The sequence below is a fragment of the Anguilla anguilla genome, chromosome 7, assembly GCF_013347855.1.
Source record: "Anguilla anguilla isolate fAngAng1 chromosome 7, fAngAng1.pri, whole genome shotgun sequence".
Classification (NCBI taxonomy): Eukaryota; Metazoa; Chordata; class Actinopteri; order Anguilliformes; family Anguillidae; genus Anguilla; species Anguilla anguilla.
The window spans coordinates 48,843,595-48,867,149 of NC_049207.1; the positions used below are offsets into that span (position 1 = coordinate 48,843,595).

Here is a 23,555-nt window from a genome sequence, read left to right on the forward strand (position 1 = left end):
TAATTCATGAGGGCTGGTAAAGCGTGGTATTGAGCTATTGTGGGCACACTATTTACATTTCATAGGGATTTGTTCTGGAATGTGCTGTGCGGCTTCTTCATAATTCAACAATCCTGTGCATAATGAGCTTTGTGATTAGTTGATATAGAGAATTGGCCCAACTCTAGTCTGAAAGCTGATAATTTACTTGGTTCTCTAGAGTCTGGAATATAATAGGTTCTTTAGTGCACTAAAATTAAATGCTACGTATTTTAAATTTCAGCTTACAAATCCCCTTGGCAGTGTTCAGGTTTTGAACTTGTGATTTTTTTTATTATTTATTTGTTGTTTCCTTTTGAAAAAAAAAAACAATGAATTTTTGAAATTGTTTTCTAAAACACATATTTACCAAGATGCCTTATTTGTAGTCTACAAGCAAATTAACACCGTTCATTAGCAGAATTGGGTATTTGTTTTAAAGTTTAACCAATCACTTTGATATGCTAATGATGATGTAATTTAATTTAAGTCCTGTAATGATGATGCCGTTATTATCAACATAAATGATGCCGTTGAGCAGCGGAATCTCATTTGCATACGCTTGAAGCGAGTTGAATTAGACGCCTTCGGTATTACTGCGCTTTAATTTTTACACCTTCCTCTCCTCCAGCCCTGTGGGTTTTTCCGGGCTGTCTCCAGCTATTGATGATCAGCACTTTTATCTGTTTTATATGACAAAAAAAGGGGGCGCAAGCTGATTACTAGTACCGCAGAACCCCGAAAATTAAATAATTGAAATATGAGACTATTAAAAAATGCTAATGATTTCCTCAACAGTCATATCAAACATTAAGTGAAGTCTGAGGGAAGCGATTGATTTTTTTTTTTTTAGTTGTTATGCTATCTGGGGGAATTATTTTTTTTTTTTGTTCTTCTTTCTGTCTCATAGCTTCACAGCCCTCTTGGAATTTGGACGTCTCCCACATCAAGGTGGTCCTTTGTCACCGTGCTTTTAAAATCATTTTGAGCTTTTTAAAATGGCCTGTTAGCTCGCGCCTGGTTTTGATGCGGGACACTCTTGTTTTGTCTCTTAAAAGAGGGCAGCAGTATTAGACTGCCCTTCTGAGGTACTGGAATTTAAGCAAATTTAAAATCAGGAAGGAAAAATGTGATTCCTGCATAAATGCAGTTTAAAATAAATTTAAAAAATAAGGAGGGAAAAAAAACTGCATGGTTGGTCTGTGACTAAGCCAGTGTTAAAGACCTGCCCATTATCTATTTTGTAGAAGGTTAGACTTGGGTAATTTTCTTCTAGAAAGATTATTTTTCTTCTGACCAATTTCTCCTGTTATGCCCTAATTGGTTACATAAATCTTGTCTCGTATGAATGAGAAATGTTTCGGTGTTGTCAAGTGTAATCTTCACCCTTATTTACCAATTCATTAAGATCTATTGATGCAGGACTGGCGAGAGAGAATGGCGACATAAATCAGGACTCCGCCATAATGACCCTAATCAGCTTGAAATAACTGGAGCCGTCACGATGAGCTATGTCTCTGTATTACTCCGGCAGGGATCCTCCGCCACCTCCGCCAAGCCGCCGCTCGCGTCCGCGCTTCCATCATTAACTTTACACGTCCTCTCACCTTCCCTCCCTAAGAACTTGTAGCGCCTCTCGTTAGCGCCAGGAAGTCGTACCCCCCCCCACCCCCCCACCCCGTCTCCAAAAACCAAAAAAAAGAGGAGGGAAAAAAAAAGCATTTCAAATATACCAGACCTCAGAACGAAGAGAGCGAGTGTCACAACATGTAATTGCATCAGAACAATGAATCACGAAATCAAATATACATTTGAGGCAGTGGAGAGAAGTAGAGAGCGAGAGAGGGAATGAGAGGGTGAGAGAGAGAGTGAGGGAGAGAGAGAGAGAGAGAGAGTATGATGGATTTTTTTAAAAAGGAAAAAAAAAAAAAAAAAAAACAGATTTGAGAAAGCCCTTGCCTGAGACTCGCCTCCTTGTCGAAATGATGGGAGCAGACAATGGCGCCTCCTTTTTTTATAGGTCAATTACTGCAGATTAGGTGGGCTGCATAAATTACAGAAATTAATGAAAACGGGAACAAAAGCGCCGGGCTCTCAACGCCGAAATTTTGTCACTGACTACGCGCCCATTATTGTATCCATTCCTCAATGAAGGGAAGCACTTGATGTCTGAAATTTTAATTATACCGGGGAGTGAAGAGGAGAACTCACCTACAGCGGCGAAACAAAGATTCTCGGGAAGGGCGTTGTGACTCAGCCCCCCCCCCCCCCCCCACAAGCGCACACGCACACATGTATTTGCACACCGCACACTCTCGCCGTGCGGAAATACAGACGCCGTCCTCCCTGCGCGACCTCTCCCTTTCCCCCCCCCCTTTTCTTTTAATTATTACTGTCGTCCTCATTCCTGGTCCAGCTACAGACCCTGGCTGGCGAATGTTTATTTTACTGTGTCTCGGTTACAGATAGATAGGTGGGTTTTTAAAAGCTGTCTGCCCTGCAACGTCTTTTCAGTTGTTCCCTTAGCTCTCTGCGTTTCATCATTTACATTTTAATAGTATTATTTTAATCATCGTATCGAGAAAAAAAGGTGTTCATTTTTTTTTTTAAATCAGCTGTACTGTTTTCTTTGATGTCTGTGTAATTTGTTGGCTTTGTTGGTTCGTTTGATGCAATTCAGATTGTGTCTTTTGGGGAAAATTAGAAAAATAAAATCAAGGATAATGTTAATTAATATTATGCGCAATAGGTTTGGTCATTGTTTGGGGGAGGAGTCATTGTGGAAAGAATGTGCCAAATTCTTTACACGTGCCTGTAAAATTCCTGTATAAGACGTGCATGACACACACACACACACACACACACACACACACACAGATCATTTAAATTTGAATAGACCTTAATCATGCCAAAGCTGGAAGGGAAGATGTTTTTACAGAATTTCTGGAGCTTGTAGAAGGTATTGACGGAATATATCATCTCACAAATAATAATTATTTGTTATGAACCCAAATCCACAATTGATGGCCTTTTTCTTTCTTTTTTTATTTAAAAAAAAATGTTGTCTCGATTGTGGGGTAAATAGCAGAATTCCCTAATCTTAATCCTGGAAAGCAGTACATGGGATATTTATTGTGCTATTCATCCCCTTTTTTCTGCTTGATTTTGTAAGAAAAAAAAAAAGATTTTTCTCCCTAAAGCGGTTCCACACGAATTACTTTGAAATGCCTCTGTCTGCAGAAGAAACTATTACTATTATACACAGGTTATGAAAGAGTTATTAATGTACTTTATGGCTTCTGTTCAGAGCCAAGAGGAAGTGTTCCATTGAGCAGCAGGTCTCTCTGGCTTCTGTTACTTAATCTCCGGGAGCGTTTTTGTGTGAAGCGGAGCTTTAGAAGTGACCGTTTTAAAAAAAATAATTCCTGCTTCTCTTCATAATGCCGCGCGTCACGTCGACTGCTTCGTGTCGAGGTTCACGCGAGCGCGTCTGCGAATCGCACCTTTGAACAAACAGCCCGTTCCTGTGTTTTTGTGCCGTATAGCCAGTGAATCAAATCAAGTACAAAATGAAGATGAGCTCTGCTTTTTTTTTTTTTCATCTGTCTCAGCTGGGTATCACGTTAACAGCAGGATTAAAGACTGGTGTGTGTGTGTGTGTGCGCATGTGTGTGTGTGTGTGTGCATTCACACCCCACTCTTCTTTTTTAAAAACTCTTTCTTTTCTGCCATTTTGATTTATTAGGCAATCTAAAGTATTAAAGATTTCAGCATACTTGGCCTTGTGCTGCTTTATTTTGAAAGCATTGTACCCCATGTCAATGATGAATTAATTTCATTGGAGCACAGAAGCTGTGATTATTTCAGCGCTACCCCCATCCAGACCGAAAGGTCTGATCCACGTGGAGAGCCAAGTGGACTGTAAAATGTAATTACAATTTCAAAACAATACGTGAATTACAAATACCTCAGCCTGCTGCGAACTCATAGTTTAATACAGTTTGCGGATCACATTATCTGGGATTTTTAAAAATTTTATATACATCCAGATTTTTTTCCCCTTTACTGTCTGAAGTAGGATTTGCAATGGTTGCGTAATAAATGACAACTGTTGTTGTTGTTGGATAAACATCCCGCACGGCCTTGGCCTACAGGACTTACAACTGAGAGCAGTGTCAGGGCCTGTGGAGTTGTCGTGTTGTAGCTGAAGGTGACCGGTGTGGGTCTGTGAAGGTCACAGAAGTGTCGTTGTTCACAGGGTGGTTCAGTCATAGAGACGAGCGTCAGTCTGTGCACGGGAGCGGTGTTGCAGCTGTAGCTGACAGTGGCACCACGTGCAGGAGTAGCACTGTGCCTGAAGTTGCACGGTGCCCCTGTTTGTAGAGCAGCAGTGCTGTGGCTGAAGGAGAGGAGCGCGACTTCGCCCTCCTGCAGAGGAGCGCTGTCAGATCCGCGGTCCCGCCCGCTCCCCTGTAGCGCTCGCGTCCCGACGATCGAGGCCCAAATCTGTGCGTCTGCAGCGTGCCCCAGCCGCGAGCAGACACCTGCCACTGCAGGGGAAGGAGAACGCAGAGGCGATGGATTGGGAAAGGAGAGGGGAAGGAGGGCCCTGACGTATTCACATGCACGCCAGTCGTCCCAGGCCGCCAGCGACCCTCGTCCCCTGACATCCCCGCTCGTCCCCTGACGTCCCCGCTCGTCCCGCCGTCTCCAAACAAACTCGGCTCGGTCCCCCCTCCGCTCACACCGAAGCGAGCCTGCAAGAAGGGAGACTCGGTTTTCTGAAGAAGGGCGACGTGTCTGTGTTAGGTGCGGTCATTTAACGCGAGGCCTGTCTGAATTCGTCTTAGGCTACGGAGGTGGTCCTCACTCTGATTCGAGGAGTGCGGCCTGTCGATGTGCACAGCAGGTTTCCGCTGTCTTCAGCTAAACATCCCCAGGATTTTATTTACGCTTGTACATGTGTGTTTACTTTAAATGCAGTCGCCCCATACAGTGACAGCAGCGGGCAGCCGTACCGTCGTTTGTGTGATCAGCGGTCGGGGCAGACCTCGCTCAGAGATCGCGGGCGTGAGGACGGGCCCAAAACGCCCGCCTCTTGCGCTTGACGCTGGAATGCGGCAATTTGAACACGCGTCAAACGCGCGGCGGCGGCTCATGCTTCACCCGCTCTTGCGTGAACCTCCATCCATCACACCTCGGGTGACATCGCCGTCCCGTGAGTAAATATCGTTAGACCCGCGCCAAACCCGCCGGCCGGCCTCGTTTAAGGCGGGGGTGGGGGTGGGGGGCGGATCTCCACGTGAAATTTTCAGGGGTGACGGTCCACTCGCCCCCGAGACGCGCGAAGAGGAGAGACGTTCTAAAGGCGGAACGGAGACCCCCCCGCCCCCCCCCCCATCCGCGCCCCCTCTCCCGAGTGTTTACAGGGAGCGCTGACGCCCGCCAACGCCGCCACCGCGAAACGCGGGTTCCGCCCCGCGCCCGCGCTTCACCGATAGCCCCGCGTTTAAAAAAAAAAGAGAATCGGCGGTTTTTATCTCGGAACGCTTTCCCGGAGGCGGATCCGAAACCCCGCCCCCGGGCGCTTAATTAAAAGCGGGATTCCGGTGCCATTAAGGTTAAATGGCAGCATCGCCTCCGTGGCAACGCGTCGCAGGCGACAGCGTCACAGTTTCTCAGCGCAAAGCGTGTATGTTTAGCCTTTTTATTTGCGGGGCTGTAAATTCTACATGCGATTTATTTCTGCGGGGGGGGGGGGGGGGGGAAGGGGGGGTCATTGCTGTGCTGTCCTGTTCCTCTCATTCAAAATAAGTGAATCCCTTTTTTTTTCCTGACCAAAGCGTAGTTTGTATCAGACTGCAGACAGTGAGATTTCTTTTGTCTTGAGGGGCTACAGTCATGCCACCACTGTGTCTTTTGGCATTAAAAGCAATGAAAGGTGATCTTTTGTCCAAGGAAATCCTCAGTGTGCCCCTTCCCCTGTTCAGTGTTAGCCCCGTTAAACTTTCTCTACAGAACGCAATTTCTTTTTTTTTTCTTTTATGGGGACGATTACCATCCAAATAAGTTTAATTGTAAAGGTTGAAAACGTTGGCTTTTTCAAATAAAAAATTTAATGGCCCCAAGTTGTAATTTGTGGTTTTAAGTAGATTAGGAAAAAAATAGGATTCATTGTGCTCACCTGTTAATAAAAAGACATCCTTTTCTATATAAATCTTCAGGTTTTCAGCACGCTGGTTGTTAATACTCTATTAGAAATTTTCATATAACTAGCAAAGGCAATCAGGCCCTCTTCTCTGAATATTTTAAACATTGGCCATGTAAAATTTATGCCTAATTTGAATACTTATTTGCTGCCTGTTCTCGGCACCGGCTTTGTGTTTTTTTCCTGGAGAGATTCATCAGAGCTTGTCACTTTTGCTATTTTGTACTCTCTCTTTTCTGCCGCTAATGTACAAGCGCAGCGCCTAACAGGAGATATTTGTTCAGAAACACATCTGGTTGGGCGGTTATTCAGTGTAGCCAGGGCAGCTGTCACCGTCTGTGTAACTAAACTTGTGTTTGTTTTGCTTGTATCCTGTTTATTTTTGCTGGTAACATCCTTGAAGCCTCTATCTGGAATTTCCACTTGTCTGAGAAACCACCCCCCCCCCCCCCCCCCCCCACACACACACCACACACACACCCTCCTCTCTCCCTCCCCCACGTGTTGTTACAAGTGTACTTCGAGAGGAAAAAAAAAAGAAAGAAAAGGCGTTCTTCGCCGATTTGAAAACCACCCATGTATCGCGGATCACTTTGTTGTGTGAAGCATTTGATGATCGCAATTATTTCGCAGTCCAAAGCTGTCATGGTACAGTATGCTCTAATTCAATGCTTGAAATGAATTACTGATCCACGGTATGTGACAAAATTCATGTATTTACCCTTAGGACGCTGTGGCATCAGACTGAGCAACAGTAAAGCAGTATATTATTCCCTCAAATATTCATTCTATCTTACCAACACAAGAGATGGAAATGTTACACGGGCCGTATACTTCTACCTATTCATATGTAAGAGGTGTGTGTACATGTGTTTGTGTGCGTGTGAAAAATGTGTAATGAATTTGCTTGGTTGAATGACAAAAGTAGGGATAGAGAAAACTGCAAAAGCCTAGCATGTCTGTAATGAAATGATAATAATATCTAATATGCATATATATATATACACACACACACACACATATATATATATATATATGCAATTACTGCAGTACCTTGTTATATGCACACCTTTAAATAGCATTTGTTGGGGGTCAGAGTATTTTTTACATTTTTTAATTTATTACAAGGGTTTCAACTGATCTTAGCAGGGTTCCTCCTCTGCCTCCACGAAAGTACAGCACATTTACGCAGGAGAAAATGATAAAACATTTATTACTATAGAGGAGATAATATGCATAATTGATGCTGTTTTTAGCACAATCATTAGCGATATTTTTTTTGATAGATTTTTATTTTCGGTCTTTCATATCGAGCGCACGCCAGGAAAATGAATTTTATATCTTTCATATATCTGCCCGCGCTGAAATTGAGGTTTAAGTCATCTTCCGCTGAGCAGTTTGATTGCGGCGCGCGCGCGTGCTTAATTATGCCCCTGGAAGGACACGGCTAAATGTTTTAAATGTCACAAAATAAATGAATATCTGCAGTTTGATGGGAAAACTGGCCGATGTGTGACACACAAGGTTTTTATTTTAATTTTTTTTTTTTTTTTTTTTTTTTGCTTTAGAAGCCTCTGAGGCAAATTTTTTTTAATTCCTCGCTATAGGAAAAAGGAGAGCGACCCATTAGAGCATTTATCACCAGATGATACCATATGATTTGTAATTCCCTTACAAAATTTTAATTTAGCATGATTAGCTGTGCATCATTAAACAACTCCTTTTGCCTGAGCTCCGCTGTAAGAATCTATCAAGACTGGGAATATTTTAAGAGAGGCCATATACCTAGCCAGGGATACCAGAGCATAATGGTATGTTAAGAGTGTGTGTGTTGTGTGAGTACGTGTGTGTGTGTGTGTGAGTACATGTGTGTGAGTGCGTGTTCGTGCATAATCTTTCCCCCGAAAACATTTAACAAAAATTACAGTAAATCGATAAAACTGTTTGCTGTTGACTTTAAGACTCTGTGTGTCGACTGCCAAAATGTGTAGCTGTTTTTATATTTATATTCCTATCAGTGGTAAGAGTCGTCACTATTATAATTTTACTACAATTAAATTTTTATCTGGGAAATGCACATCAGAGCATTGCACTTTTGCAATGCTTTTTATTTAGATGTATTCAATGAATGCATAATGCATCTTTGCACGCCCGTTCCCCTTAGCTTTAATTTGTATAAAGGGAGCCTCTCTTAAATAATTAAAGTGTAAAAAAAAAAAAAGGTGTAACAGGAGCATTAATTGGTCCCTCTTAATCATTTCTAGGTTTTAAGTCATGATGCAGGATTCTGCCACCGAGACAATAAGCAACAGTTCAATGAGTCAAAATGGAATGAGCAGTCTTAGCAGCCAATTAGATCCTGGCACTCGAGATGGAAGATCAAGTGGTGGTGACACCAGCAGCGAAGTAAGCACAGTCGAGCTGCTGCATCTGCAACAACAGCAGGTAAGTTGTTTTTCCCATAGAACCAGGGAGCCGCACCAGGATTCCTGGGGCTTCGCAAAGTATTGAAATATATATTTATATGTGTAAGATGAGAAGGAGGACATGTGAAGGGCGGTGTGTTTTTTTAAAAAGCAGTGTGGTGGGATGTCAGTGCTGTAAAGAGGCGGATTTAGTTCTTTTTTTTCTTCTCTGTAGTGGTTATTGTTTGGCTCATTAGTGTGATTGTTTGTTTGGCTCAGGCGGGGAGGTCTGTGTTGTTAAAGGCTCCGCTGAACAGGGCAGGAGGGCAGCGGTGCCGGACAGGCTCTGAAGGGACCGGGTTTTCTTTTTTTTTTTTTCCCTCTTTCTCTCTCCCGCTCGGCTGTTTCTGCGCGGTTTGCCGGTTGTTTGTGCGAGGGGGGCTCTTGCCGGCCGCGGCTGTGTGAGCCAGAGAGAGAGAGAGAGGAAGAGAGAGGGAGAGAGACGGGGACAGGAGCCTGCTTGTTTTGTGCTTGGAGGCTGCAATACTCCAGTCGCCACCAGAGGGCCTCATAACTTGATCGTAACCTTCCGCTGCAAACATTACCGGGAGGCAAACCTTTGACCGGGAAAGAATTAAAAAGGCACCTAATTGAAGATGGTAATGAATTTTAAATCTTCCTCACTTCTGAGCCTTTTGGAAAGGGAAGAGAATAAAACAAACAGGTTTTTTTTCATATCCTGTATATTGCAGGTTTGATTGTACAAGTGTCTCTCTTTAATTTGTCTTTTTATTTGTTAATGTGTTATTGTATATTCATTTTTCTGTGGATGCTGAGATATTAATCAGTTCCCCATTTCTGCATTTCTAGAACTCCCGCCCCTAAAAAAAAACAAAAAATACAAACTGGGCTCTCAGGTGTACACACTGTTGGCAGTGAAAGTGAGGTTATTTGGATGTTTTTTTCCTCAGTTTCTTGGGGGGGTGATGGAGTTGTTATCCGGTCAGAACAGGGACGTGGAAAAGCAGGGGAGAGCGAGCGTGCGGATGCGTGTGACAGTTCTGGAGCCCCACATGCATGTGTGAAAAGAGCAGCACTGTAGGGCAGGAGGAGGAGGAGGAGGAGGAAGAGGAGGGATGTTGGCGTGTCCGTGTTTCTTCTGCAGCTGCTGCTGGAGTCAACTGAAGCCCTGCAGTGGGTTTGGGGGGTGCGGGGGGGGAGTTTTGGGGGCGGTGGGGCTGCTGTGGCAGAATGGAGCCAGGCCTACAGGCCCACTGGCCCCGGCTTCCTTCAGCTGCATTTGGAAAGGGGGGAGGGGGAGGGGGGAGGGAGGGAGGGGTGAGGAGGGGGAGGGGTGGGGGTTGGGATGGCAGGAGTGGGGGATGGGGGTGGGGGGGTATGGGGCTTCATCATTACAACACCATCACAGCACTATCACAGAGTCGCTGGTGCTTAACCCCTATTCATCATCTAACATCTGCCCTCTCCATGCAGTCAGCCCACACTCCTCTCTCTCTCTCCCTCTCTCTCTCTCTCTCTCTCTCTCTCTGTGCTTCCTCTCTCTCTTTCACCCTGTTGTCACTCTCTCACTCTCTTTCACTCTCTTGTCACTGTCTCTCTGTGTCTGTCTCCTTCTGTCTTTCTCTCTGTATCTCTCTGTCACGTTCTCTCTCTATCTTTCACTCTCTCTCTCTCTCTGCATTCTCTTGGTTCAGATATCACCCTGTTGTGGATTTTGTGGTCGTTTTGGCCTTTATTTTCTTCGTATTAGAACGGAGAGTTTATTAGAAGGGCTTTTATTTTGTTAACCCAAACTTGCAGTTTGTTTAAAAGATTAGAATTATTTGTTTTATTCAACAGTATAGCAAATAACTTTTGAAAATGCACAGTATTACCAAAGAAAATTACTGATGCTTTGTTTTGTATGATGTTATACAGAAGTACAATGATATAAAAATGGCTTATTATTATTATTATTATTATTATTATTATTATTATTATTATTATTATTATTTGTAGTTGCTGTTGCTGTTTTTAGTTTTGATATAATTATGTAAGTGAAATTCAAATAGCTTGTATAATGCTTACTATTATTATTATTATTATTATTATTATTATTATTATTATTATTATTATTAGTGGTAGTAGTAGTAGTAATTACCAGTACTTATTGTTATATTTCTGTGGTTTGTGGTGTAATTAGCTAAATGAAATTCCGTTATATTTGGATAATGGTGTTTTTATTATTTGCTCTAGAAGCACATTGACCTAGTAAACTCGATACAGACTAAAAGCAAAAGGACAATAACAAGCGAAGCGTTCGAAAGAGCATCTGAGGAGATAAAGATGAAAAGGCGCGCTGAGGAAAGTCTGGTATCAGCTCTGAGTTTACAGGCCGGGGTGGTTTTTTTGCGTGCGGACAGCCAGCAGGAAGTGGCGGCCTTTTGCAGAGCGATGTGATTATTTGTGTGAGGAGACAGACAGGGAAATCAGAGGTAATGCTAATAGGGCTCCAGAGGCCTTTTTTTTTTCTTCTTCTTCTTTTTTTTTCTTCTTCTTCTTTTTTTTTTTTTTTACACAGAGGGGCCTATTCTCTGTTAACTTCACTTAGAATCTCTCTACAGAGCTCTCCTCATTAGGAGAGAGAGAGAGAGAGAGAGAGAGAGCACCTTGTTATCATAAACCTCTCTCTCTTTTTCCAAAGGGCCACTTTTGCCTCTGCTGTTTGGACGCCCACCGATCCAATTCCTCCGCTGCTTTTTTGTCTTAATCAAAAAAAAAAAAAGTTCAAGTGCCCTCACACGGGGGCGTGTGCACGCGTGCGTGAGCGTGCGTGGGTCTGCGTGTGTGTGCGTGCGCGTGCCTGTGCGGAGGGTGGAGGGCGGAGGCGGGGGGGAGGCAGGGGGGTGGAGGTTAAACTGTGTGGTATAGCTCACACGAGGCCGATTACTTTCGTGGTTATAAAGGACCTGCGTTTGCTCGTTACCATGAGGAAGCAGAGAAGTGGAGAAAATAAATACCAAATAAAATCCACTTTTTCCTTTCTGAAAATTTGGAGGTTTTTGTCTTCACACTAAAACCATAAACTGTGTGTTTTACTAGGTACTAGGTATTTTTAATTGAAGGAATTATAATAATAATAATAATAATAATAATAATAAAAATAATAATAATAATTTTTTAATGACAATTATTATTTTTATAATCAGTAATAATAATAACAGATATTACTATTATTATTATTTTATTGTTTTAATGCATAAAATAATAATCATGTTAATATTAATAGCGCTGCCATAAATTTGTCCATACAAGAAGCACAAAAGATTATTCCGTGGTGGCTGCTGAATTTTATTTGTGTATTAAAAAATGCGATGCTAATTGATCGGGCCGGAGAAGTCAAAATGTCACAGGCGAGCTCGCATTTCCTGCGCTCATTAAGTCGCTTAATTTCTCCGGATGTGATTTTCACACACGTTCGCAGAGCTGCTGGATTTCGCACAGCTGCGGGGAAATAAAGAAATATATAACGCGCGTGTGTGCACCTACGTGTGCAGCTGTGGGTGTGGGACGTCGGGGGGTATTACCCCTGATCAAACCCCCGCCGCTGGCACAGTGGCGTTCGTCAAAATCCAGTCCGATTGAGAGCGGAAATTACGCCACGGAACATGAATGGAAACAGAAAAAAAATGTGCTTAAAATTTGTATTCATTGATTCTGGGAGCCCGTCTCATGAACGTATAAAAAAAAAACTAATGTATATGCATGACGCTTTGCATTGATCTTAAAATCTATGGCATACTGTACTTTAATGGACTACTCGGTTGATTATAGCGATTTATAATCTGCGTGGACTTATCGGGGGGTGATTGATGGCTCACGGGAAGAGCGCAAGCCTGTTTTCCGCGAATAAGAAACGTGTCTTCTTCTTTTTTTCTTCTTCTTCTTTTGGCTTTTTTGAGTTGGCGAGCGTTAAAAAGAGCGGAGAGGAACGGTTTATTCCGGTTCTGCGCCGCCGCGACGTTCGGGGGTTTCGTCGCGCTCGCTCCCGCTGTTTTTTTTTCGCCAACGCGTCGCGGAGTTCCATTCAGGATAGGTGCGCCCCCTCCCCTCGCCCGCCCCCCCACCCCCCCATCCCCACCACTCACACCCGACGCCTACCTTCACATGAAAGCGTTTTCGCGGGGAGGAAATATGACAAGAGCATGTTCTGCTAATGAGGTCGAATGGCTGTTACATTACATTCCTCTGCTGTTTTCTATTAGCTTTTTATTTATCCCTATTTGCATTCAATCTTTTTTGCATTTGTTATCTCTCGCCCGGTTTGCGGGGGGGGTTGGGGGTGGGGGGGGGCTTATAGGGCGCCTTTTCTCATTTTTCCGCCAATTGTAGCCGCGGCGCTCAGCCCACGAGTAGCCGGCGAATATAAAAGTGACTGCAATTAACCCGAGCGCGTCGCTGGAGGAGAGTCTGAGATGGGAAATCTGACAGCGAATGACGGGCGTTTTTACGGGTTTAGGGGGAAAGAAAGTCTGAGTAACATCGCAAAGAGAGGCATTAGGGACCAGGTACCTGCAAATTAAGTGGCTGACACCGTCTATTGAGTTTTTTTTTTTTTACAATTTTTTTTTTTTTTGATTGTGGCGTGCTGAATTTTTTATATGAAGTTGGCTTGTTTTTTTTTAAATATCCACGCCATTTCCAAAGGAGTATTTTCTTTGGTGGTGCTTGATCTTGTTTACGAGCAGGTTGAATTTAAGAGGGCAGATCAATGACGAACCATGATTCGCTATTTTATGGCCTCTTGCCTGTCATGTAGAGGAAGAGTAAAACAAAATAGAGCAGGTGAGCCAATGAGAGACGTGAATTTGAAGAGAAAAATTTAAGTTAGTGTATGCTCATAATTGGAAGCCAGTGACCTTCACGTGTATATTTCAGCCAATCAGAAAGGAAGTACAGAGAGTTTGGAGACTAGGAGGCCTAGGCTGTTGTCTGAAATGGGGGTGCTCGGTTTGCGGAAAGCAGAAGAGGATGTACAGTAAGCCAGGTGAAGAGCGCTAAAGCGGACCGGGGGGGTGCAGGTGTGTTGGGTTCGGATCGCAGGAAGTCGCGGCAGGTCGGAGAGGAAGTCCGAGTTCCCCGGGGCGACGCTCGGGCGGGTGATGAGAGAAACAGCGATGGCGGTAATGGAGGAGCAGCTTTGGCGGTTCAGACTCCGTCAGGACTTCTCCCCCTCAAACAGTTTTTTTCTTTTTTCTTTTTTAGGTGACAAATCACAGGCAACATGGCTGCCGTTGGCACGCATCACGCATGCAGCACGCAACATTTATTCTGTTTTGTCAGGTGTTTAGGAGGCTACTGGGACCTTTAATTAACGTCAGTTAGGAAGACGCATTGTTCGGCTGCGATACAGTGGCGGCACGCCGAGCTTTTTTTAAATTATCTTTTTTTTTTTCCCCGTGCGAACCACATACCACAACACATCGCGGCCTTTGGGGAAAAATCGGCAAAATTAAAAGTTGCAGCTCTGTTGTCCTTAGCACCTCCAGCTCATCAAACTCAAAACTCTCGCGCAGACGCGAATTGAAATTGCCCTTGAGCATAATTTAGAAACCTAATCATCAAGGTTTTACGCTCTGCGGATAGGAAAGGGAGATGATTCTCATTTACACTCTAACACGAAGAAGCTCATTAGTTTTATCTTACAGGCCGAGATTACATTACTCAAGTGTGTAAATAAAACATCTTACAACTGCTTTAAATTTTTAATAAAGCATTTTGAAATATTAACGGTTTTGTTTAGGAACCGCATTGTTCATCACCGTTGATGTGCAACCTGATTTGCAGCCTGAATGATATTTTTTTAAAGGCAATATAAAACAACACTTTTTTTTTTTACGCCTCCGCGATACGATATCACATTTGTTTTCCGTTTCCATCGCCGTTCTTCAAATAGAGAAGAAAAATGTGCCCTATTTATTTATCATCACGCGCGTTTCAGTTAACATTTCTCGTTTCATCCGCTCGGTCCCTGAAGCGCGGTGTACTTGGCTTGACATATAGAGTTGTTGTCTCCTCCTCGATGACAGGACAGATAAACGATATGAATGACAGGGTTGCTGGTGTTCCATCCTTTCCCCCAGACAAAACAGATGGTATTATTCTATTATCTACCACTGCAGTTTTTTTCTTTTTTTCTTTTTTTTCTTTTCCTTTTTCTTTTTTCCTCTCTCTCTCCCTTTCGCTCTCTCTCTCTCTCTCTCACCGCGGTGTGTGTCCGTCTACGTTAAGGCACATCGCATGGCTTGGTGGAATTTGCAGTGCACATCTATGGGTAACTACATTTCACTGTTGGTGTCCCCCGAGATGCAGGCAAATGTCAGGCGGTTGCTTGAGAGGGAGGAAAAGTGAAATCTGCTGGAAACAAACACTTATGAGCATTTCATGGCTGATCACCCGCGCCGGTGTTGCCGGGGACGACAGGTGCTGCTCAGGGGAGCGTCGCAGGTGAAAGCAGACCCGGCCGCCGATGAAACCTGACTGCCCAAACACGTCTGGATTAGAGAAACGCCACCGTCCCTCCCGCCACACAGACGCACATGCACGCATGCACGCACACACACACACACATGCGCACATACACACATACACATGCACATGCACACACACACACGCACACACACACATATACACACACACGCACACACATACACACATACACACACACACACACACGCACATGCACATGCACATGCACACACACACACACACTCATATACACAGACACACACACACACACACACAGACACACGCACACACACACACACAGGCACACACACACACACACACACACACCACTCTAATCCTGCTTCTGGCAGGTGAGCTCTTCTCTGGGGCTAGCCTCCTGGTCACATCGCTCCAGAGGATGGGCACAGGAAGCCATGCGCTGCTTACAATCAACTTTATTTGCTTTCAGACAAACGATGGCGCTGGAAAGGGGGGGAGGGTAAAAAAAACCTGTCTGCCATTTCTAATTCATGAGTTCTGGAGCGTCTCTCTCTCCTTTGACTGGGCTCCAGTTGGGTCCGCAGTGTCCTTGTCCCTGGGTCTCTCTGTCAGCGAGCCCACCAAGGTGGCTCCCTTCCCCCTGTTTCCCCGTGAACACGGGACAGCTTTGTTTTCAAAACGCACCTGCCTTTAATTAAAAACCCTGGGCTTAGAGAACGGAGAATTAGCGCCCTTGGTGTCCTTGTTCTGAATCGCCAAATCTTGTCACAAATTAATTTATTTTTGACATTCTGGCATTTTTTTTTGCATGTCTGTTTTTTTATCAGTCAGAGAGGTTTCTATAGTGGGAAGCATGATTGAGGCAGATTATTTTATTGGCCTGTAGTCAGTGAGATACATAGGTCTAATCCTTATTTTTGCCTACCCTGCATGGTAGATAGCATTGGATATACTAATGAAGTTACACGGGTATTAATGTTTATGGAGATGTGTGGTTCAGTCACCATTTTTCCTTAATTTTGTCTTATGAATGTTTGTTGTAGTTTGTTTCTTTTTTCTTTTCTCTGCACAAAGCAAGGTAGCATGACAATTAGGTGTACACCGAACTGAAATATCGATCGAATCACTGAGGAGCCGAGGGGATGTAACAGGTGTAGAGCAGTCTCATGGTTAAATGGGTCAGAAGTTTACCTCTGAAAAGGATGGCATAGAGGATAGCTTCTCCTTTTTTTACTCTTCTGTGAAGCACCACTTCCCGTTCCTGGTCCCGGGGAGCCGCTGGGTCCGCTGCTTTCATTGTTACTCAGCACTTAATCGATCCTTTTACGATCCGTTAATTCACCTTGTCTGGTTTTTTCTCTCTCTTTTTTGGGGTCTTAACTGGTCGTTGCTTTAAGATGGAAGCAAAAACCATTAGACCCTGCGGTTCTTCAGGACCAGGCTTCGGAGCCCTTGTGTAAGGGTTAGCTTTGGGTATTTGGCCTGTATTTTAAGGGAAAAGCCCACTTTACTGAAGGCTACAGGGCCAGGTCTTTTAACTGTACGGTCTGTCACATGTAATGCTAGGATCAGTGGATAACTGCAGGTGTATGGAGGGCCTTTGGAGAGACACATGCTTTGGTAAAGCACATGCAAATGGTGTATTAATGGAGTGACTCCTTCACTCTTTCACTGTGGCTCTTACAGTTGTTGTTTCTATGAGGTCATGCGGTGATGTCACAAAGAGTGTGAGAAGGTGGCAGGGAGTGAAGGCGACTTGGTAAGAACAGTGGAAAAATTTTAATAGACCACTGGCTCAGGTCAGTGCCTGATCTCCCCATCCCACCCTCTACTGAGGAGTAGAAACCAGGATCTGGAGCTGGACAGTTTAGAAAATTGCAGAACAACACTGAACAGTGCATCAAGACTTGATGTGTAAGCTTTTTTTTTGCACAGATTTAGCTAAATAAAGACGTAAAAACAACAATAATACCCGGTTACAAAGGCAGTTTGAAGTCATGTAAGTTTATGTGAAATGCTGAGAATGTTCTTACGTTCTCGGCCGAAGCAGAGGGTCCTGGTGGAGTGTACAGCCGTCTCTGTGGGGTCTTACAGATACGGATTGGAAATCCATTTAACACCATGCGTGGTTATGAGAGAAGAAGAGAGAGGATGTGGAGAGAGAGAGAGGCAGTGAGGGAAGTAGAGAGAGAAGGAAAGGGAAAGGGAGTCAGAGAGAGGAAGGGAGAGAGGGGGGAAGAGAGATTGAGAGCGATAGTTTTGCACAACAGAAGGGGCGAAGGATGTTCTGGTCTTTGTCAGGTCTTGTATGCGATGCCTTTTAAAGCAGCAGGAAAGCAAGCGCAGATAAGAGGGCAGGGTGGAAATGAAGGAGTACAGGTCAGGAGAGATCACTTCAAAGAGCAGAGAGAGGGGGAGGGAGAGAGAGAGAAAGGCAGAGAGAGGGGGAGAGAGACAGAGGGAGAGGGGTGAAAGAGGGAGGGAGAGAGAGAGAGGGAGAAGGGGGGGTGAGGCTCAAGGGCTGGGGGGTTTGGGCACGTGGTATGAGTGGAAAGGGGAGAGGGAGGGTGGCACCGGGTGGAGGTTTTGCTGTTGAGGAAGCTGATAGGTCTCTCACCCAAAACAGAAAACACCTCTGGATTTTTACAACTTGATTCCCTACGAACAGCACAGAACTTCTCAGCAGTGAGAGTCTGAAACACTGAGAAGGCAGGGGAAGGTAGATAACAGTCTCTACACTGACTGCTACCTGTGGCTTAGATGTTTAACCTGGAAAAAAGATGTTTGGGCAGAACTTTCACGGAGAGGGTCAGCTCAGCAGGGTTTCCCAGATTACCCCCAACCTACTCTACCGCCCTGGGTCTGATACATATTTAAAATACTTTGAGTCTTTTGATGCTAGTAAAATATTTTTTTAAATCCTGCAGATCTATGAGAATTAAAGAAAAATGTCACTAACTGATTCTGACAATCATATGGATTGTTGTGAATGTTGACATTTTAAAGTTGTCAGTTTACTGGAATTGTACTGGCCTGTAACGGTTACTTCAAATAATTATTTGGCCCAAGTTCGGTTCTTTCTTGCCAAAGTAGAGCTGCTGAAAAAGAATTCCCATGGCGATGGAGAGAAGAAAGACTGGAGAGCGATGGGAATGGACAGACGTGTAGACACGAGTGCGAAGGCTTGGTGTGGGTTCGGTTAAATAAGGAGAAAGGATATTTGTCAGCGTTTCAGTGACGTCTTCTCAAAAAGTCAATTGGAAGTCACTCACTTGGTATTTCACTTAAAACTAAGAGAGTGTTTTTTGTCCCGAGACTTAAAAATATATTGCATTGAGTCTGAATAAGTTACTGGCTTTGTAAATAAGTGCAAATGTAAGTTTTTCAGTAGCATATTTTTTTTAGCGCATACAAAATATCCCTGGTGTAAGTTGTTTTGAACTGATCTGTGCCAGTACAGGCACACAAACAAAGTATTTTGGAGCATTGATGTGTTATATATATATTTTTTGGTTTGCAAGCAAAAAAAAAAAACTCAAGGCAAGTAGGTTAGGTATTGGGTATTCTCCACAATGCTGGCATCCGTTTAACACTGAGCTTAAAATTCACATGTCTGCATATGCTGGCAGTCTTAAGCTGACAACCAAGAGGCAGGATTTGCTGGAAGGAGCTTTAGAGTCTTGTGAATTTAACAAGCGTGCCCGAATTTCACATCATTGTCTGCTTTAGCAATGAACGCTATCAAATCAGGAGTCGAAATACTTGCCTAAGGTTGTTTTTTTTCCCCCCCTTTCCTTGTAACAAATATTGAAATGACTTTTGAAATAGTGAATTGGTTGTTCTTGGTCCTCTGGTGATATTTCTATTTAGCTCAGAAAATGGAAGGTCTTAGGTTCAGCCCTCACACGCACACACATGTGAACACACACACACACACTCACACACACACACTCACACACTCAGCGCACAGGCACACGCAGTACAGAATATATGAATGAGATATCACTATGAATGTTCTTGGTACAAAGATTAATACATATTCTACATTGATTCAGCTATCAAAATTTTTATTTTTGTTTTGGGATATATATAGCAATATGTACGTACTGCACACACACACTCTGGCAAGCATGCCACTACACTGGAATATCATCCTATCCTATTACTGAAGAGGTACAAAGACAAAACACCTAAGGCCTCTTGCTCTTTATAATCTGGACATTTAGTGATAGATTTTTCTTTCTGAAATCCTTCCACTGATACACAGAATGTGTGTAGAACACAGAAAGCGTGTGCGCATTACTGCAGTGCCTCCATTCGTCGAAGCATCGCCTTACTCCGGTTGGCCATGCACTTTTGACCCCGTGTCCCCTTGTGTAAATTCCAAGCCTGGAACAGTCCTTTTGGATATCCCGGCATTTTAATATTTGAGTCGTACTCTGCGATACCTCAGCGTTTTTGGTGAGGGAAGGACTGAATCAGTTCTGAGTGGAAGTGGAATTTGAAGAAGCCTCCTAACTGCTCTCGGTTTCCTTTTTTCTTTTTTCCCTCTCTCTTTTTTTAATTTTTTTTTTTTTAATTTTTTTTTTTTAAAGAGGACTAACGTTTGACTGCTGGTCAAAATGGCAGCTGGGGAGTCATCTTTCAAAGCGGGGAAGCTAATGGCGATAGCGTATGTTGCCTGTAATTTGTTGCCATTTGACTCTCCTGACAGGAGTAATTATTTTTATGAGACAGATTGGAAGCCATAAAGGTACTTGTCTGTAACGTTGTAAGCCCCAAGTGCCCTTTTCCACGCCTCCATCAGCGGGAAGCGGCTTCGCCCAATAAAAACAAGGCCCGGGTTTTCACCTCAAAAAAATGAAACGCGACGAGGCGAGCGCCGCCCTGCTCCGGGTTTCGCGCCGTTTCGCGGCGTCCCGCTCTCCTCGGAGGGAGGCTGCGCGCTGCTCCGCTGTCGTCTTAGCGCTCCTGAGCTTAGCGACGATGATGCGGCTGTAATTTGATAGTAAGCCGAAGCCGTGTTTATTTTAAGTACCGGCGGTTTGACAGCCGCATAAACCACTGTACAGTGCCTGACGTGAAAGATTTTTTTTCTTTCCTTTTTCAAACTCATTACATGTATCTACACATGTGCAGGTCGCACAGCAGCCACTGTTGTTCAGCGGTAGTATTTTGGGCAGTACATTTCGCCCTAGTCGAGGAAAGAGCGAGTGTGAATCAGTTACAATGGGGGATTCCAATCTTATCCAGAGAGGACCAGTGTGGAAGCAGGTTTCTGTTTTAGCCCAGCACTATGACATCTAAGGAACTACTCATGGTCTTCAGTCAAGCCCTCGATGAGTAGAATCAGGTGTCTTAGCGCTGGGCTAAAACAAAACAAAAGCCCTGCACCCACGCCGGCCCTTTTCGGGTAAGACTGGACGGCCCTGCCTCAGAAGATCCGCTTTATACCGTGTTGCCTGCGCGGCGCCCGTGTTCCTGCCGGGGTCCGCGGCGGCTTACGGGATCGCTCCGGTGTTTTTGGCGGTTGACTCTGAGCGTTAGATCTGAGCGCTGAGCGCTGGCCCGGCGCCGGGCGGTTAGTCCGTGCCCTCCCCTCTATGGGGGAACGGTGCTTTGAAGGTGCTCTCCCGGTTCAAACCAGGCAGATAAACGATGAAAGGGATTTTTTTGCCTCCTCTTCCATGGCTCGGTACTCCTATTCTATCGCCTGCTTTTTTTCCTCCTTTTTTTTTTTTCCACAGAGCACTGTTTCTTTTTCCATCGCCGGGATTAATTTGTTTGTACTTTGTTTGCTTATATATTACGCGGAGAAGAACCAGAGATCAGCGGCGGGCTCGCTGGGCCCGGTTCCTATAGTTACGGTGCGGAACGCTCCGAATGCAGATAAGGCTGGAAAGAGGCTCCGCCCCCTGTATGGTCATGCGCTGTGACTGACAAGCTCGAAGACATGGCATTAGTGGCAAAGTTTTTATTTCCTTATAACATATACAGAGGGTGCCTGAGCTTTTCACTTTGGCAGGTTACATTGTGATGTAAAATAATACTGTGTTTTGTACAGATGTGAGGTTACGTTGTAGTTTATTTCACTGCTATGTATTGTTATTATACAATTTTCTTACATGAATACATAAATCTTTGCAGAAATAAAAAACAGATTTCTGTTTGATACTGTATTGCATGTCTTGATGAAAGATATTTAGCAAAAGTTGTATCATACACACGTATGTACGTATATGCATACCGTATGTAATGTGTACACATCTTGATGATATTTTGTTAACAGTTCGGCAAGCCATTAAGAGGCAGACTGTCTCCTTCATCCACTCAGAATGAAACTTCATTTCATAATTTGAAACTCAGTTGATAATTTGATAATGAAAGTTTTATTTGTAGGAGAATTTTGCATGCGAAGGTCATTATGTCTGGGTTCTGATGGGTTTTCCCGTGTGTTTTTATTTGGATGTGAGCATTACGCTGCCTCCCTGTCCAGCCCAGGGGCAGACTCCCGCGCGACTCCCGCTGCGCCTGCCGGTCCCCGGGCTGCAGGAGAGCAGCGGCGCTCACAGCAGTGCGTGAGCTGTCGATCGATCGAGCGCTGAGATTACAGGGGTATAGGTTGTGGACCCGGTGACAGTCGCTATGGGAATCCGCTAATCTCTCCCATCTAACCAGACTCCGCTCCTCTCCCTGATGAGTCTAATCAGCAAATTAAACCCTCCTTCTGAACTCTCAATCCCCGCTCTCCTGAGAAAAACCTTTATCTGCCACCTTTTCTCATTTTCCAATTTTAGGGCCTTATGACATGTTATACATATATATATATGTGTGTGTGTGTGTGTGTAAAACCTTTTTTTGTTTTCAATTTGGTGAAGAGCCTTTGAAATTGCTGTCAGTTGAACTCACGGGTTCTAGAACTGCAGCACAGCTGACCTTCTGCTAACGTGCTAATTGCCCGCAGCGTTCACAGAATTTACACGGGAAGCTCTGTGAAACACCAGTGCGGTAAATAACCCCTGATTCTCTGCTAAATACAAAAAGGAGGGGGGGGGTGGGGGGGTGGTTTCTGAAGACGAGACGTCAGTCGGGTCGGTCGAGGGGTCCTTTTGACACCCTGTAGCCAGCAGGCCCAGCTGTTACTCTGTAAGAATTACGTTCGTGTCATTCAGAATGGTGGACATCTTCATCTTCGCCCTCAGAAGCCAGCGAGCGTCAGGGTCTAGGCGGGGAGCCACCAGCTGGTTCTGTCACATCTGAAGCGCTGAGATCTTCCCCCCGATGGATGCTAGAGCTTTGTGTCCGGTGTGTGGGGCCCATTCTTAAACTGTCTGAACAGGCTTGTATTGTGTGCTGCACCATTACAGTGGAACTTATCATTTCTCTCCCACAAGGTGTTAATGTTGCTATCATTGTGTCTCTTAAAATGGCACTAGGAGATGAGGGTTTGTTTTGAATGAAAATGGAGGAGGGAGGAATTACAGACGTGACACACATTTAAGGTGTTTAAATACTCGAAATTGTATAGGCCAGACTGTTTGTAGGGTCTTTTGATGCAGTTTCTTTGTGCCGCTGAAGGAAGCGTGGTTGAATTGTTATCCTGTGGCATGTACGCATTTACCTCGGGTGATTTGAAATAACACGGAAGCCACGTTGGTGCACGACTACCGCTGTGAGTTTTTTTCTCGTCTCGCAATGATAGCGATTGTTGTGACACGAGCCTGTTTGAATCCGGCGAACCAGAAAACACCGAGGAGGAAGATGAAGCAGAATTTAATGTTTTCTTTAAAATGACAACAATAAATTGATCCGTGATAATTGCTTGAATATGTGATGAACGGTAATTCACACAGGGGGGAAAAGAAAACTGTTTACTGCACTAACTACCAAGAACACTTGTTCAAATTAATCTTCCTATGCCAGACTCACATTTTCAATAAATTATTAAGTACCCTGCCAATCAGCAAGAAAACATGGCTGATCTATATAATTATCAACCCTGTGAGGACTGCGTATGATTGCACTCGCAAAGCAGTTTATTGGTTTATTTAATTGTTAAAACGATCCACCAGTCAGGCCCTTGTATACACGTTGTTTGTATTCCCCTGATCTTAATTGATTCTTACATTTTGTGAGGCTTCATTCTCTCAAATAAAAAAAAATCTAAACCCAAAGAGAAGAAAACTGCATATCCAAGACGTAAAAATTTCTTCATTTTTACCTTGAAGTAAAAATGTAATCTGTGGAATTTATTAGATTTGTTCCTGTCGTGTATTTCTTTTTTTTTTTGAAAGCTGGGAAATGTACACGGAGTTGGCACAGAAGGAGTGGGGAGTGGGGCCTGCAGTATTTGTACTTGTCTGAGCTTTGACAAATTACACCAGAACATTCAATAAATTATATTGACGATGTTTCAG

At 44.1% G+C, this 23,555-nt stretch overlaps 1 protein-coding gene across 9 annotated transcripts in view; it reads left to right on the plus strand.

Moving 5' to 3' along the window:
* Positions 1-23,555, plus strand: part of foxp2 (forkhead box P2) — a 146,965-nt gene that overhangs the window by 54,721 nt on the left and 68,689 nt on the right. For 7 of the 9 annotated variants that reach the window (XM_035426168.1, XM_035426167.1, XM_035426164.1 and 4 more), the window contains one exon: positions 8,491-8,671. The exons of the other annotated variants lie outside the window; for them this stretch is intronic. In XM_035426168.1, coding sequence (XP_035282059.1) covers positions 8,501-8,671 — 171 coding nt within the window. In that variant the 5' untranslated portion in view covers positions 8,491-8,500. The remainder of the gene's footprint in view (positions 1-8,490; positions 8,672-23,555) is intronic. 9 annotated transcript variants of the gene reach the window in all.